The 12,041-nt window shown below is 46.5% G+C and overlaps 1 protein-coding gene across 2 annotated transcripts in view; it reads right to left on the bottom strand.

Moving 5' to 3' along the window:
• Notch2 (notch receptor 2) overlaps positions 1-12,041 on the bottom strand; it is a 170,818-nt gene that overhangs the window by 75,642 nt on the left and 83,135 nt on the right. For both annotated transcript variants that reach the window (XM_029475637.1, XM_021157432.2), the window contains exons 3-4: positions 3,804-4,063; positions 2,016-2,351 (exon numbers count right to left, since the gene is read on the bottom strand). In XM_029475637.1, the coding sequence (XP_029331497.1) occupies positions 2,016-2,351; positions 3,804-4,063 (596 nt within the window). The remainder of the gene's footprint in view (positions 1-2,015; positions 2,352-3,803; positions 4,064-12,041) is intronic.

The raw sequence follows: 12,041 nt of genomic DNA, 5'->3' as shown, positions 1-12,041 counted from the left end.
GTTTATATTTCTCTTTTTGTTTTTAAGTCCTAAAATGCAAACAAATGCAAGTGTAAAGAAAGATATCGTAGTCTCTCCTACATGATAATATAGGTGACAGCAATTCTTACTAAATGCTTATTTAGCATCTAGAATGATGGTTATTTACTCTTGATTGAAAGAGAAACTAAAGCAGTAGGATTTAATGTACCTCCTTATGTCTTGGCTAAGTGGCCAGCTTGACTTAGGGTTCTGACACGCCGCTTACTGCAGCACGGGCCACATACCCTGCACATTCGGGTATTTACATTACGGTTCATAGCTGTAGCAAAGTTACAGCCGTGAAGTAGCAACGAAATAATTTTATGGTTGGGGTCACCACAACATGAGGAACTGTACTAAAGAGTCACAGCATAAGGAAGTTGAAAACCAGTGCTCTAAAGAGAGAGGGCTTAGTGATTAAGAGCACTTGCTGGTCTGGGTGAGGATCCAGGTTCGGTTCCCAGCACCTACATGGTGGCTCACAACTACCTGTAACTCCGGTTTCAGGAACTACAATGCCCTCTTCTGACCTCCTTGGCTACTAGGTACACATGTAGTGTACAGACATACATGTAGTCAAAACACTCTTAAACATAAAATAAATAAACCAAAAGAGTTTCAAATAAATTGCCATTTGGTTTTCTACTAAGGATTGACCTATGACCTTTAAGCCCCTAAAGATGACACACACAAACCAATTATGTGTTGAGTCCTAGACTCAACACCAGAGTCTAGGACTCCCACTCGAAGAGTGGCTGAACAACTTCTTTTTGAGGCAATCCTGCTTATTTTGCACATTACACACACATTACACACCCCACACCCCACACACAGTTTTCTCTTTTGTTTTTGTGCTAAGGGTATTTGTATAAAAACAGAATCTTTGTTGCTTAGTAATTCATCTGCTCCAGCTGCTTGTGCTCTGTTCCCAATCAAAATTCTTGCTTTCAGCATCCTCATTACTTTTATATGGAGTGAAGTGAGCTGGCCAGCCTTGCGCCTTTCTCCCTCTAAGGATCACCAGACTCTGGGCCCCCAAACACAACTCCTCTGTGTGTCAGAGGTGGGTTGTGTGTGTACCTAGGACCCTGAGCAGCCAAGAGAATGGCAAAGTGTTGTGTCGTGGTTAGTTTCTCCCACGACGTCAACCACAGCTTGTCAGAAAATGCCTTGGTTAACAGAAGAGCTTCTTGCAAAAGTCTCCACAGCTTGAGGTGGGAAGGGCCACTCCCATGTCAAGGTGAAAGGGTTAACTACTATATCAAGGTGGGAAGGGCTACCCTCTCCCCAAGTCAAGGAGGGGACCCAAGAGAGGTAACTATTCTGTGGGGGCTGTGGGGGGGGGGGGTGCAGAAGCATAAAAGAGAGCTGATCCTCCCGCTTGGTGCCACTTTGGCTTACAGTGCTTACCACACACACACACACACATACACAAACACACACACATACATACACACACACATACACACATACACACACATACACACACATACATACACACACACATACACACATACACACACATATACACACACATACACACACACACATACACATACACACAAATACACACACACACATACACACACACATACACACACACATATACACACACATACACACACACATACACACACACACACATACATACACATACACACACACATACACACACACAGTGTGTGGTTCTCACCGTCTTCCCCACTCCAGATCTTCCTGGCCGTTTCTTAGAACTGTTTCTCCAAAAGGGACAATAAACAATTTCCTAAGCACTCATCGTCATAAACTCGTGACATGTTAAATTACCCCCTGCTCTACTTATGGACCACAGTGAGCCCATAAAACCCCTCCCTTGCCAGCAACCCACCCCACACAAAGCTCTCACTTCCCCTTCCCCCTGCTTTGCTTCCTAAAGGAGGCTCTGGGAAGCACACCCTCCGCCTTCATCCTGAGGTTGGTTTATCCCCACTCCCATAGCCAAGAGAGCTCCTCACCTGGCAGGCAGTTGCATTCGAAAGTGAAGTCACCAGTCTGACGGCAGGTGCCTCCGTTGACGCAGGGCGAGGGTGCACAGGGCACATAAGGGCTGTCACAGTGCTGGCCTGTGAAGCCCTGGGGACATTGGCATCTGTAGGAACCAGGAAGGTTGAGGCAGGTGCCACCATGTTGGCAGCGTCCTGGAATGTCACACTCATTGATATCAGCTTCACATTTCTGCCCTGTGAGGCCGGCAGGGCATTTGCAGGAGAACTGGCTGGCCACAGACGTACAGGTGCTTCCATTTTCGCAGGGATGAGATAGACAGGCATCTGTCCACTGACACTGCTTCCCTAAAGGAAGGGTAACAGAACTCAGTACCACTCACAAAGGGAGCCAGGTCCACACTCAGCAGCTCCGTCTCCCAGCCAGCGAACAACAAGACCTTACATGGAGACCCCTAGACTTTAGATTCTACAGCGCATAGTAGTGTCACCTGAAGATCTTCAGACAAATGGTGTCTTTCAGGTGCTCCCTGAGGCCTTGGGGTGACACTCAAAGACACAGGGGATAGGGCACCTAAGTAGACTGAGTGTTGGCTACTTGAAGCCAGGCCGGCAGGAGTCCATTAGTCCTGCGGCCCAGGGTCAGGATCCACCGCTCTCCTAGCTCCAGGTCGCTGCTGAGCCGCTCTTCAGCTGGGAACGCCTCTCGTTTACCTGCTGTTGACAACTCTGCCCAACAGCTGCCACCTCTTCAAACTGCCCTCAATGCCCACCCAGTGCTGTATCCTTCCACCCATGTCAGCCACCACAGCAACAAAGCTGGGTCCCCACAGCAGGCTCTCAGTCATGTCTGCTGATGGGTACTGAGTTGAGCACTTCTTAGATTCTCTAACAAGACCATGTTTCTTCAAACAGAAGAAAGGAAGTCTAATTTTCTGACCACTCTGTTCATTTTGGCTTATAGATTTATAGAACCATTGGTTTAGTGTCTCCAGCAGGGACCAAAATGACAAACAATTCTCCTTTTGTCAGTAAGTTGTAGGGGAAGAAGAGTTCGAGACGCCAGAAAAGCCAGTGTCTAAGCAAATACTTCAAGACCTCTGACCTTTTCCCTTTCTCCCCCTCTATCCCTTCAAACTCTCCAAAGGTACAGGACGCACTGACTGCTCACCTGACAAATTAAAAGATTCTCAGTGCCTCAATATAAAAGAAGTTTTAGAACGTTATTCTTGAATTATTTTCTTTCTATACTATATAAAGGATCTCACATATTGTATGTCCTTTTAATCATATTTTTAACCTTTTACTTGTTTAAAATAGCTAACATTTATCTATTAACAGATTTTTTTTAAGTGTCCCTGAGCCTTTCCCCATATTCCAACTTGTATTATAACGCTAAATGTACACTGGAGTTGGGGGACCCCGATGTGGGAGTTTGAATGAGAAACATCCCTCACAGGCTCCTATCTAGACCGCTGGCAGTGCTGCCTGGGGAGTCCCTACTGCAGGAAGCACAGAGACCAGGGCAGGGTGTGAGCTGAGCTGCTTCCTATCTGGGGTTGAAAACTGACCAGCCAACTTTCTGTCAGGGTGCAGCCCCCCACCTCCCACCCCACCCCCATGCCTTCCCTAGATACTATGTATCCTTCCTCTAGAACTAACAGAGAAAATAAACTCTTCTTGGAGCTGCGGTGCTCGGAGCTGCTGTGATCCAAGTGTTCTATCCCAGCAGTGAGAAGTCGCTAACACAGGGTAAGGCTCGGAGGACCGGAAAGCACATGCTCTGGCTGAACCCATTACCTGTGAAGCCGATCTGGCAGGTGCACTCGTAGGTGTCCCGGCTGAGCATGTGACAGGTACCCCCATTCTGACAAGGGCGGGACACAAAGCAGGGGTGAGAGGTGGAGTATTGGCAGTCCTCTCCTGTGAACCCTGGAGCACATCGGCAGGTGGCTTTCCCCAACATGCCCTGCGGCACACAAGTACCACCATTCTGACAGCGGTTTTTCTCACAGGGGTCTCGATGTTGGCAATATTCTCCCAAGAAGCCCTCTGGACATCTGTATTAAGAAGAAGAAAAAATTCCATGAAAACCACCTGATTTCTTGTGAGTCCAAAGACCAGAAAACGATGTTGTACATGCAAGAAAATATTCAAGTGTGAACAAAGACATGTAAAGGTACAATCTATAAACTCTCTGACTGCGGAAGTGGTACTCAGAGAACTTACTATATCTCCAAGTCCCTGTGAGTCCTGGCAGGTAACAAAATACCAGACGGGCGACCCAGCAGGGTCTTCTACAGCCAGGCAGCACGACCCTTCCTCAGAGGTAAAATATACCCACCACATCTGTCCATCAGCACAGGCTGAGATGGTCTCCTTATACAGTGCTGTGAAGACCTGCCTCCTTTGTGGCCGTAACTTTCTCATGTTGGCGAGGCAGTGGACAGGACTATGACGCTTTCATGATAACAAGTACACTGAGCCCTCCAGACTTCCCAGTTAACATATAGCTGTCATCATGGGCTCCTTCACAACTGAGTGCTAGGACATGGTAGGTCTCTCTCTCTCTCTCTGTTCTGCACTTGGCTCGCTGGGTTATATCAGGTAGCTAAGACCGACACAGAGGAGGAAAGGAAGGTGCAGGAAGGGTTCAAAGAGACATCGTAAATGTTGATAAATAAATAAGCAAATGAAAAACTGGGTATAATGAAGAATGCATAGAAAATCTCAAGTACCACGCACTCAAACAGCTGTGTATGGCAGGGAACTCATTCAAGACCAACGCTCTGGCTGAGCGTGATGACACACACCTGCAACCCCAGGATTTGGGAGGTTCAAGGCCAGCCTAGGCCACGCACTGAAATCAAGGGCAGCCAGAACTGTATGAGAACCTGCTTCAAAACAACTTTCCCCAACATTTTCCAATTAGTTCATTGAGAAGTTGTTCCTCTCGTTTGTAAGACACACAGACACCCCAAACCACATGAATCACTTACAGAAATGTTCTCTAAACAGCCTCAGGAAGGATGTGAAGTTGTTTAATCGGGACCACTAACGACTACGTAACAAGAACACAAAGAGTGTGCTTCTAACTAGAATGTGTGCTGTTTGGCTGGAGCCTCAGATACCTGAGTGATCTACTTGTCAATTTTACTTTTTGGAGGACAGGAGAATGACACAGAAGCCTGTTCCACTCCTACCTAAAACATCTTTAAACCAAACCTTCACCCACAGACCCAGCTCCTGTCATGTCTTCCTTGATGACTGGAAGCACTGAATTCCTTCCTGCTTTTACCAAGCACACCAAAGACACCTCATTAGCCATAAGGTTTTTGAAAAATATGAGGAAGGCATGAAACTGGGGAACTAAGACAACAGCTCAGAAGAATTGCGCAGTAACTATAACGACTGGTGGGGAAAGTAGCTGGTAAACAGGGACGGTGTGTGAGGTCATCAGCAAAGGCCTCCTGCCCCTTCCCAGAACTCTACACGGTGGGGGAGGGGGGGGAGCGGGGAGAGAGGACAGGACTCTTGAGCTTCTTCATCAGTAAGTCACTCTCCAGACAGGCAAGGAGCAGAGCTCACAGTGATGAAACCAACAGACTGGCTGTGGAAAGGGAGTGCACTTCAGAAGGGCACAGGTCTTGTCAAGAGTCCCGGTGTCAGGGCTGAGAGATGGCTCAGTAGTTAAGAGCATTCTGTTCTTGAAAGGACCCGAGTTTGATCCCCAGCACCGCACAGCAGACAACTCACAAGAGCCTGTGACTCCAGCTCCAGGAGAACCTGATGCCTCTGGCTCCCTTCCCTGCACTCACACGCACACACCCACACATAGATACGCACAGACAGAGAATGAAAACTAAGTTACTTAATTTTAAGAAGAGTCCAGGCTTTGGGCTGACTGCTTCTCCTCACTGGCATCTTAAATAGTTAAAAGGGCCACTTACACTGTGGGATTGTGTGAGAACCAGGCAAACTCAAGTATGTGAAAAAAAATTATAAGGATTAAAATGCTCAGCAAATAAAAACCATTTTTCTCTCCAAGCGTGCTGAGGAAAATATGTTGCCTTATCCAAATCACAGCTTGCTTTGACAATAGGCTGTGAGGCTTCGCTAGATTTCTTTTTCTTAAATAGAGGCACTGAGAACACCAGTGTGGCGTGGCTAAAATTAACCCTGCAAGGGATTATTAAAAGCACTTGCGGCTTATTCAAGAAATGTGTTGTGGAAGATGCTAAGAAACTGTATCCCACCTCCCACTCACAGCTACAGGCCTCTGGGCATCAGGCCTGTTGATCTTCCAGGGTGGGAACCATGCACCGTGTGAAGAATGGCGTGCCTGTAAACCCGGGTGGGCTCTGCCCAGCTCTGCTCCTCAACTGTTGCGCCACCCCCAGCGCTGCCATGTGGCGTCGGCTGAGAAAATGCAAACTCATTTAAATGTCAACATCATGAACATACAATGAGAACAAGGTCCCCGAGAACCCAGAAACGATCAACAGGAAAGTTCTGGAACCTCCGAGATGCATTTCTGAATTCTCTGTTTCTAGGGTTTAATCCAAATAGCCCTTCCCTACCAAGAACAGAAAATAAGTTTCCACCGAGTAGATGGTGTTTAAGAAGCTGGCCACAGTGGAAAAGAAGCAAGGAATCCTTAGGGGTCTGGTGTGGCTTGTTTCTGTATGGCCTATAAACCATGAGTGGTCTTTACATTTGTAGATGCTTGAAAAACTTTTTTTAAAAATCATATTTTGTGGCACTTGGAAAATATATAAATTCCCATTTCCGCATCCATAACTAGTCACGTTGGCGATCTGCCAGGCTTGCTCATTTGCAGACGGCCATGGCTGCCACAACAACAGAGTAGAGTGTTTACAGCGAGACCACATGGCCCACAAAAATATTTAGTCCCTGGAACTTTGCAGAAGTTTGCCAATTCCTCAGTAGAGAAGACATGGAGCCTATTAATAGCATCCAATATGCTTATTAATCATGACATTAATGATGATGAAGAATACTCTACTAGTTTAGTACAAAAAATATTAAACCCATTCATTAACTGTCAGAGCAAACACTTAGCAAATACTGACTGTGTGCCAGGCTTTTTTTTTTTTCCTAGTAGTCATGGATACACATAGGTTCCGCATCCAAGGACTCAACCAACCATAGGTCAAAAATGTCTGCCAGGTGGGGGCAAGATGGCATCTGCACTAGCCATGTTCAGTTGCTTTGCCATTCCCCAAATATATATCATGGCAGCTATTTACACAGCGCTAACATTATATTAAGCATTAAAAGTAATATGCAGATGATTTAATGTGGGAGTATATGCACAGGTTGAACAAAAAAACTATGTCGGGCTGGAGAGATGGCTCATGGAGAGATGGCTCAGCAATTAGGAACACTGACTGCTCTTCCAGAGGTCCTGAGTTCAATTGCCAGCAACCACATGGTGACTCACAACCATCTCATCTGTAATGGGACCAGATGCCCTCTTCTGGTGCATCTGAAGGCAGGTACAACGTACTTATATACATAAAATAAATAAATCTAAAAAAAAAGACTGTGTAACTTTATCCAAAGGCTCTGTGGGATTCTTGGAGCCAATGCCCAGCTGGTTTGAGGAACAACTGTGCTGGAAAAACCTCTGTGCTCATAGATGTAAAGTCTAGCAGAGACAAAGGCAATGAGGCCTTAGTCGTGGTGCAGGGTCAGGGTTCCCCAGAGTGTGGTGCTGGGTTCCTGGAACTGGGGTTACAGTAGTTATGAGCCACTCTGTGGGTGCTAGGGCATAGCCCAGGTCCATGACAAACGCAGCCTGTGTTCTCAGCTACTGAGACATTGCTCCAGCCCCACACCACTTCCTGATTTAGCTTTCCTTCTGCCTAATGTACCTTTTACCTGAGGCTGCTGACTGAGGGGAAAGTGTGTGAGGCAAAGGGACACGGAGCACCAAGCACCAAGGTCCTAAGGATGGAAGCAACCCTAGCTTAGCCAAGGAGCAGCAAGGGACCCTGTAATGCCACACCTAAGGGCATAAGGAGGAACGACGGAGGGAAGCTGTAAGCTGGCAAGAACATGGAGACCTTAGTCGCGGTACAGAGTCAGGGTTCTCCAGAGTCCTTGGGATGACACACACAGTAAGTCTAGTTTCATATAAAATTTTATATGAAACTAGACTTACTTATTGGTGAAGATCCAATTTCCTAATTAAAATGTCCTGGGTTTACCATTCCTCTGTGTCTTTGTGTTTAGCTTAAAATATATGCAGGTCTCTTCTAACTTACCTTTTCAACTAAGTCCCTCTGCCCTTTCCTTCTACGAAGGCATCCTGCGTACAAACAGGCTTCTCGGACTCTGGGCAGACAGTCCTCTTTCTCTCCATCCACACCTCAGTTCTCAGAACACAGCCTGCAGCCCAGCAGGCTCCATGATCACCTTCTGAGAGTTCGGACTTGGTCAGGCTTAGCTGACACTTCTCTGCTCACTGTAAGGGAGTCCCCATTCCCACTGGAAGCTGTGCGGGTCACTTCCCACACTATCTAGAATGTGACCATGTCTCTCACAAGACCTGGCAAAGTTAGTCTACCTTTTTCCTCTTCCATCATGGTCATTTCAATTCAACTCTGGGCCACACTGCTCTTTTCTCTACTATACACTTAATGTTTGTCATTTTACAATGATTTAAACACAACAGATGCCAAAGGACACCATTCTAGGGCACCGGTTTAGCTTTCTAAGCCATTCACCTATCATACTATGTCCTGCCAATGACTTAAAGACAAACATTAGGAAAACATCATTTTTCCATGAAACTTTCAGCTCTTCCAATTTTCTAGGGGTCATAATTCGACTTTTATTTAATCCCTTTAAGTTATATATAATTGCTGTGTCTGACAAGTCTTGTTAACCGAATTCCTGTAACGCTTATCAGTCATGTTCACAGTTTCCCTCTTGATAGCAGTTCAGATCATCTTTAAAGCCTCAGGCCAGACATCTTGTTACTGGCTCTTTTCCCACCTCCACACATCCCTAAATAGCAGAACCTTAAGGCACCGTAAGGTGATTTCTATCAAATGCCATAAGCATTTCTAAAATATTCCGAAGAGGCAATCACCAGGCCCTGCTTGCACCAACACGCGCCCATGGCAGGCCTTTACTACGTTGACTACACTTAGATTACTAAGCGTTCACTTGGTGCTACTGAGCCTGTGCCCCATAACCAGCCGCCTGGACTGCAGAGCTGGCTCACCATGGATTCGGGAGCACAGCACTGGCCCCCTCTCTTTGACACAGACTCGGTATGAGTGCCTGCCCTCCTGGGGTCTTCACATCATCACAGCACTGAGAACACTATGTAGCAAATGTTCTTTTTAAGTAAAACTACTGGCTTGCTGCTTTAACAGTCTTTGGTCTTTCCATTATAAGATACATCTTTCTCTAAAATTCTGCCCCACACACACACATACACCACAGTAACTAAAATTATATGTTCATACTAGACTCTTCATAAAAAAAAAATGTTCGTCCATATGTCCATGCCAGCATGACTCGTAATAAATAGCTGAAGGTAGAAATAGCCCAAATACCCGTCATCTGATGAGTAGAGAAATAAAAGTCTGTGAAGAGAGATGGACTCCTGTCACATCCTACAACACTGGAAATATTATGCTAAGTAAAAGACAGCAGAACCAGGCAGCCCCAGGTCTTATTCTGTCCTTAGAGATGAGCACAGCAGGCAGGGCCACAGACACAGGCAGGTGCTTGCTGCCTGGTCCCCACGGCTACATCCATTACCTAGTTCTTAAAAGTCTACTGTTGATGACATAAAAGAACCTACTGTTCATTTCACATGCACATGGTAGAATAGGGTGAAGGCAGGAAAGAGAGAAACGCAGTAGAAAAGATTCCATCCAAAAGGATTCCGGTACAGCCCCCCTTCCCTGAAACAGCCCCTGCGTCTCACAGGCCTGCATTCTTGACATGAGGCAGGGACGTGAATGGCAGTTCCCACCTATAGTCTATCTGCCATGGCTGCAGCTCAGGCTGTCTCCCCAGGAATACAGGGCAGAAAACTTTCCCACGTGAACAGCCACCCATCGAGAGAAACGCCAAGAGCATGAGAAGCTCTGTCAGCTCCAAACGGGTGAAGTCTGAGAAGGAAACAAACCTCACTTGCAAGTAAACCCCAGGGTTTGCTCACCCCACTCTCCCCACCAAATGTCCAGCAGCAGGGTGAGCCCAAGTTGTGCCCCGGCTCTACTGCAACCCTTTTGTTTTTGTTTTTAGGAGTTTTATTTTTACTTTTGGTGAGGATCTGGTCATTAAAAACAACAACAAAGCAAAGCCCCACCACACACAAGAGGGAGGGGCATTCTTCACACAACAGCAATTTCAAAATCGTGAATTTTCAAAACCTGTGCAGAATGTGGGATGGAGGGAAAATGTCTCCTGTGGGCTGATCGCAGCGCAGCTGCTCCTCATTAAAGCTCCTCTTGACTCCCTCTGGGCTAGTTTCCAGCAGAAAATTCTTTAAACAGAACGCAGCTTTCAGCCCACTTTCTTCTTGCCCTGGGCCTCTCAGCCCTCCACTCTGCAGCGGCAGCCAGCCTCTGCTGAGCCCAGGACGGGGACGGTCATTAAGGTGAATGGGGTGGGGGCTAACAGAACCCACAAACCAAATTAAACACTGGTCAGTAACAAAGGTCTACAGTTTGAAGGGACCCAAATCAGTCTGTTCTTTCCTGCGACCATGATGCCAGCCAGGTTTCCTGCCACCGCCACCCACCCCTACCCTGTTCCTGTTCCCCTGTTAAAGTAGATAAAAGTAATTGCTAACAGGCGAAGCTAGCGTAACCAGTGAAAGTTCCCTTTTAACTTTCCCAAAGCCAGGCTGGAAACATCCAGATGCCCCAAAGCATTCGGACTCCAGCCTAAATGCCCCTGCTGTACTCAACAGCCCAGGCCACTGGGTAACCTGACATGGCCCTCATTTCAAGAACTTCAGCCCAACAGCTCACAGGACCTTCAGCCTCTTAACTCTGTGACTCTATGCAAAAGTAACTAACTGGGTTGTGCTCACTGATGACTGTTTTGTTGTTGCTGTGGTTTGTTTTTTTGTTGTTGTTGTTTGTTTGTTTTGTTTTAAGCACAGACTTCAGTTAACTTCCTAGTAATTAGAGAAAATGGAAGCTGCTTTATCATATACATTTTCCCATGTTCCCACTCCCACCCATTCCCCACTGCTACTTCCAGAAAAGAAAGGGAGATAAAGAAAACCAGAGAAAAAAACAGCACACCTTCCTCGGTAAGAAGGGGAAGTGCTGGTGTGCAGAGTGGAGCCCCAAACAGGCTGTTTGTGGTAAAACATGCTTTCTAGGGCCTTCTTGGTTTGATGTAAAGGAAACAAAGACCTATATATAATCAACCTACACACACTCTCTCTCTCACACACACACACATACACACACATTCTCTCTCTCTCTCTCTCTCTCTCTCTCTCTCTCTCTCACACACACACACACACACACACACACACACACTCACATCTGACACACAAAGACTACCAAACCCTGCAAGGCAGGCATTTTTTTCTACTATGTAAATCTGCTTCCTGGACAGCACATTTCTGCCTTTCTTGTACAAGTATTTCAGAAAATGTTAATCTTGATTCCCACATTAGCTGAATGCTTCCAAATTAAAAGTTTCCCACAGGAAAAAAACCGACAAGGGAGCTGGGAGGCCAGGGCTCGTCTTCTGGAGTCCCACCTCGCTTGGTTCACAGGTGCTCAGGTTTTTCCACCCCCTCATCTAAATAAAGCAACAAGCACACTGATGCTAACACATCCAGACTGAAGAGGCTGAAGAGGCACGACCTCAGACCCACTCATTCACAGCAACTCGACCCTCTGTAGGAGGCTGGTATAAGGAGTGAGGAGATGGGAACACATGCTTTATTTACAATGGAATGTCGTGAGCGCCCTTATCTTCCAGCAGACAGTCTCAGCTCATTCATCAGAGCTCTGAGACCAAGCT

This window comes from Mus caroli, chromosome 3 (genome assembly GCF_900094665.2).
Source record: "Mus caroli chromosome 3, CAROLI_EIJ_v1.1, whole genome shotgun sequence".
NCBI lineage: Eukaryota > Metazoa > Chordata > Mammalia > Rodentia > Muridae > Mus > Mus caroli.
This window is presented reverse-complemented; position numbering and strand designations above follow the sequence as displayed.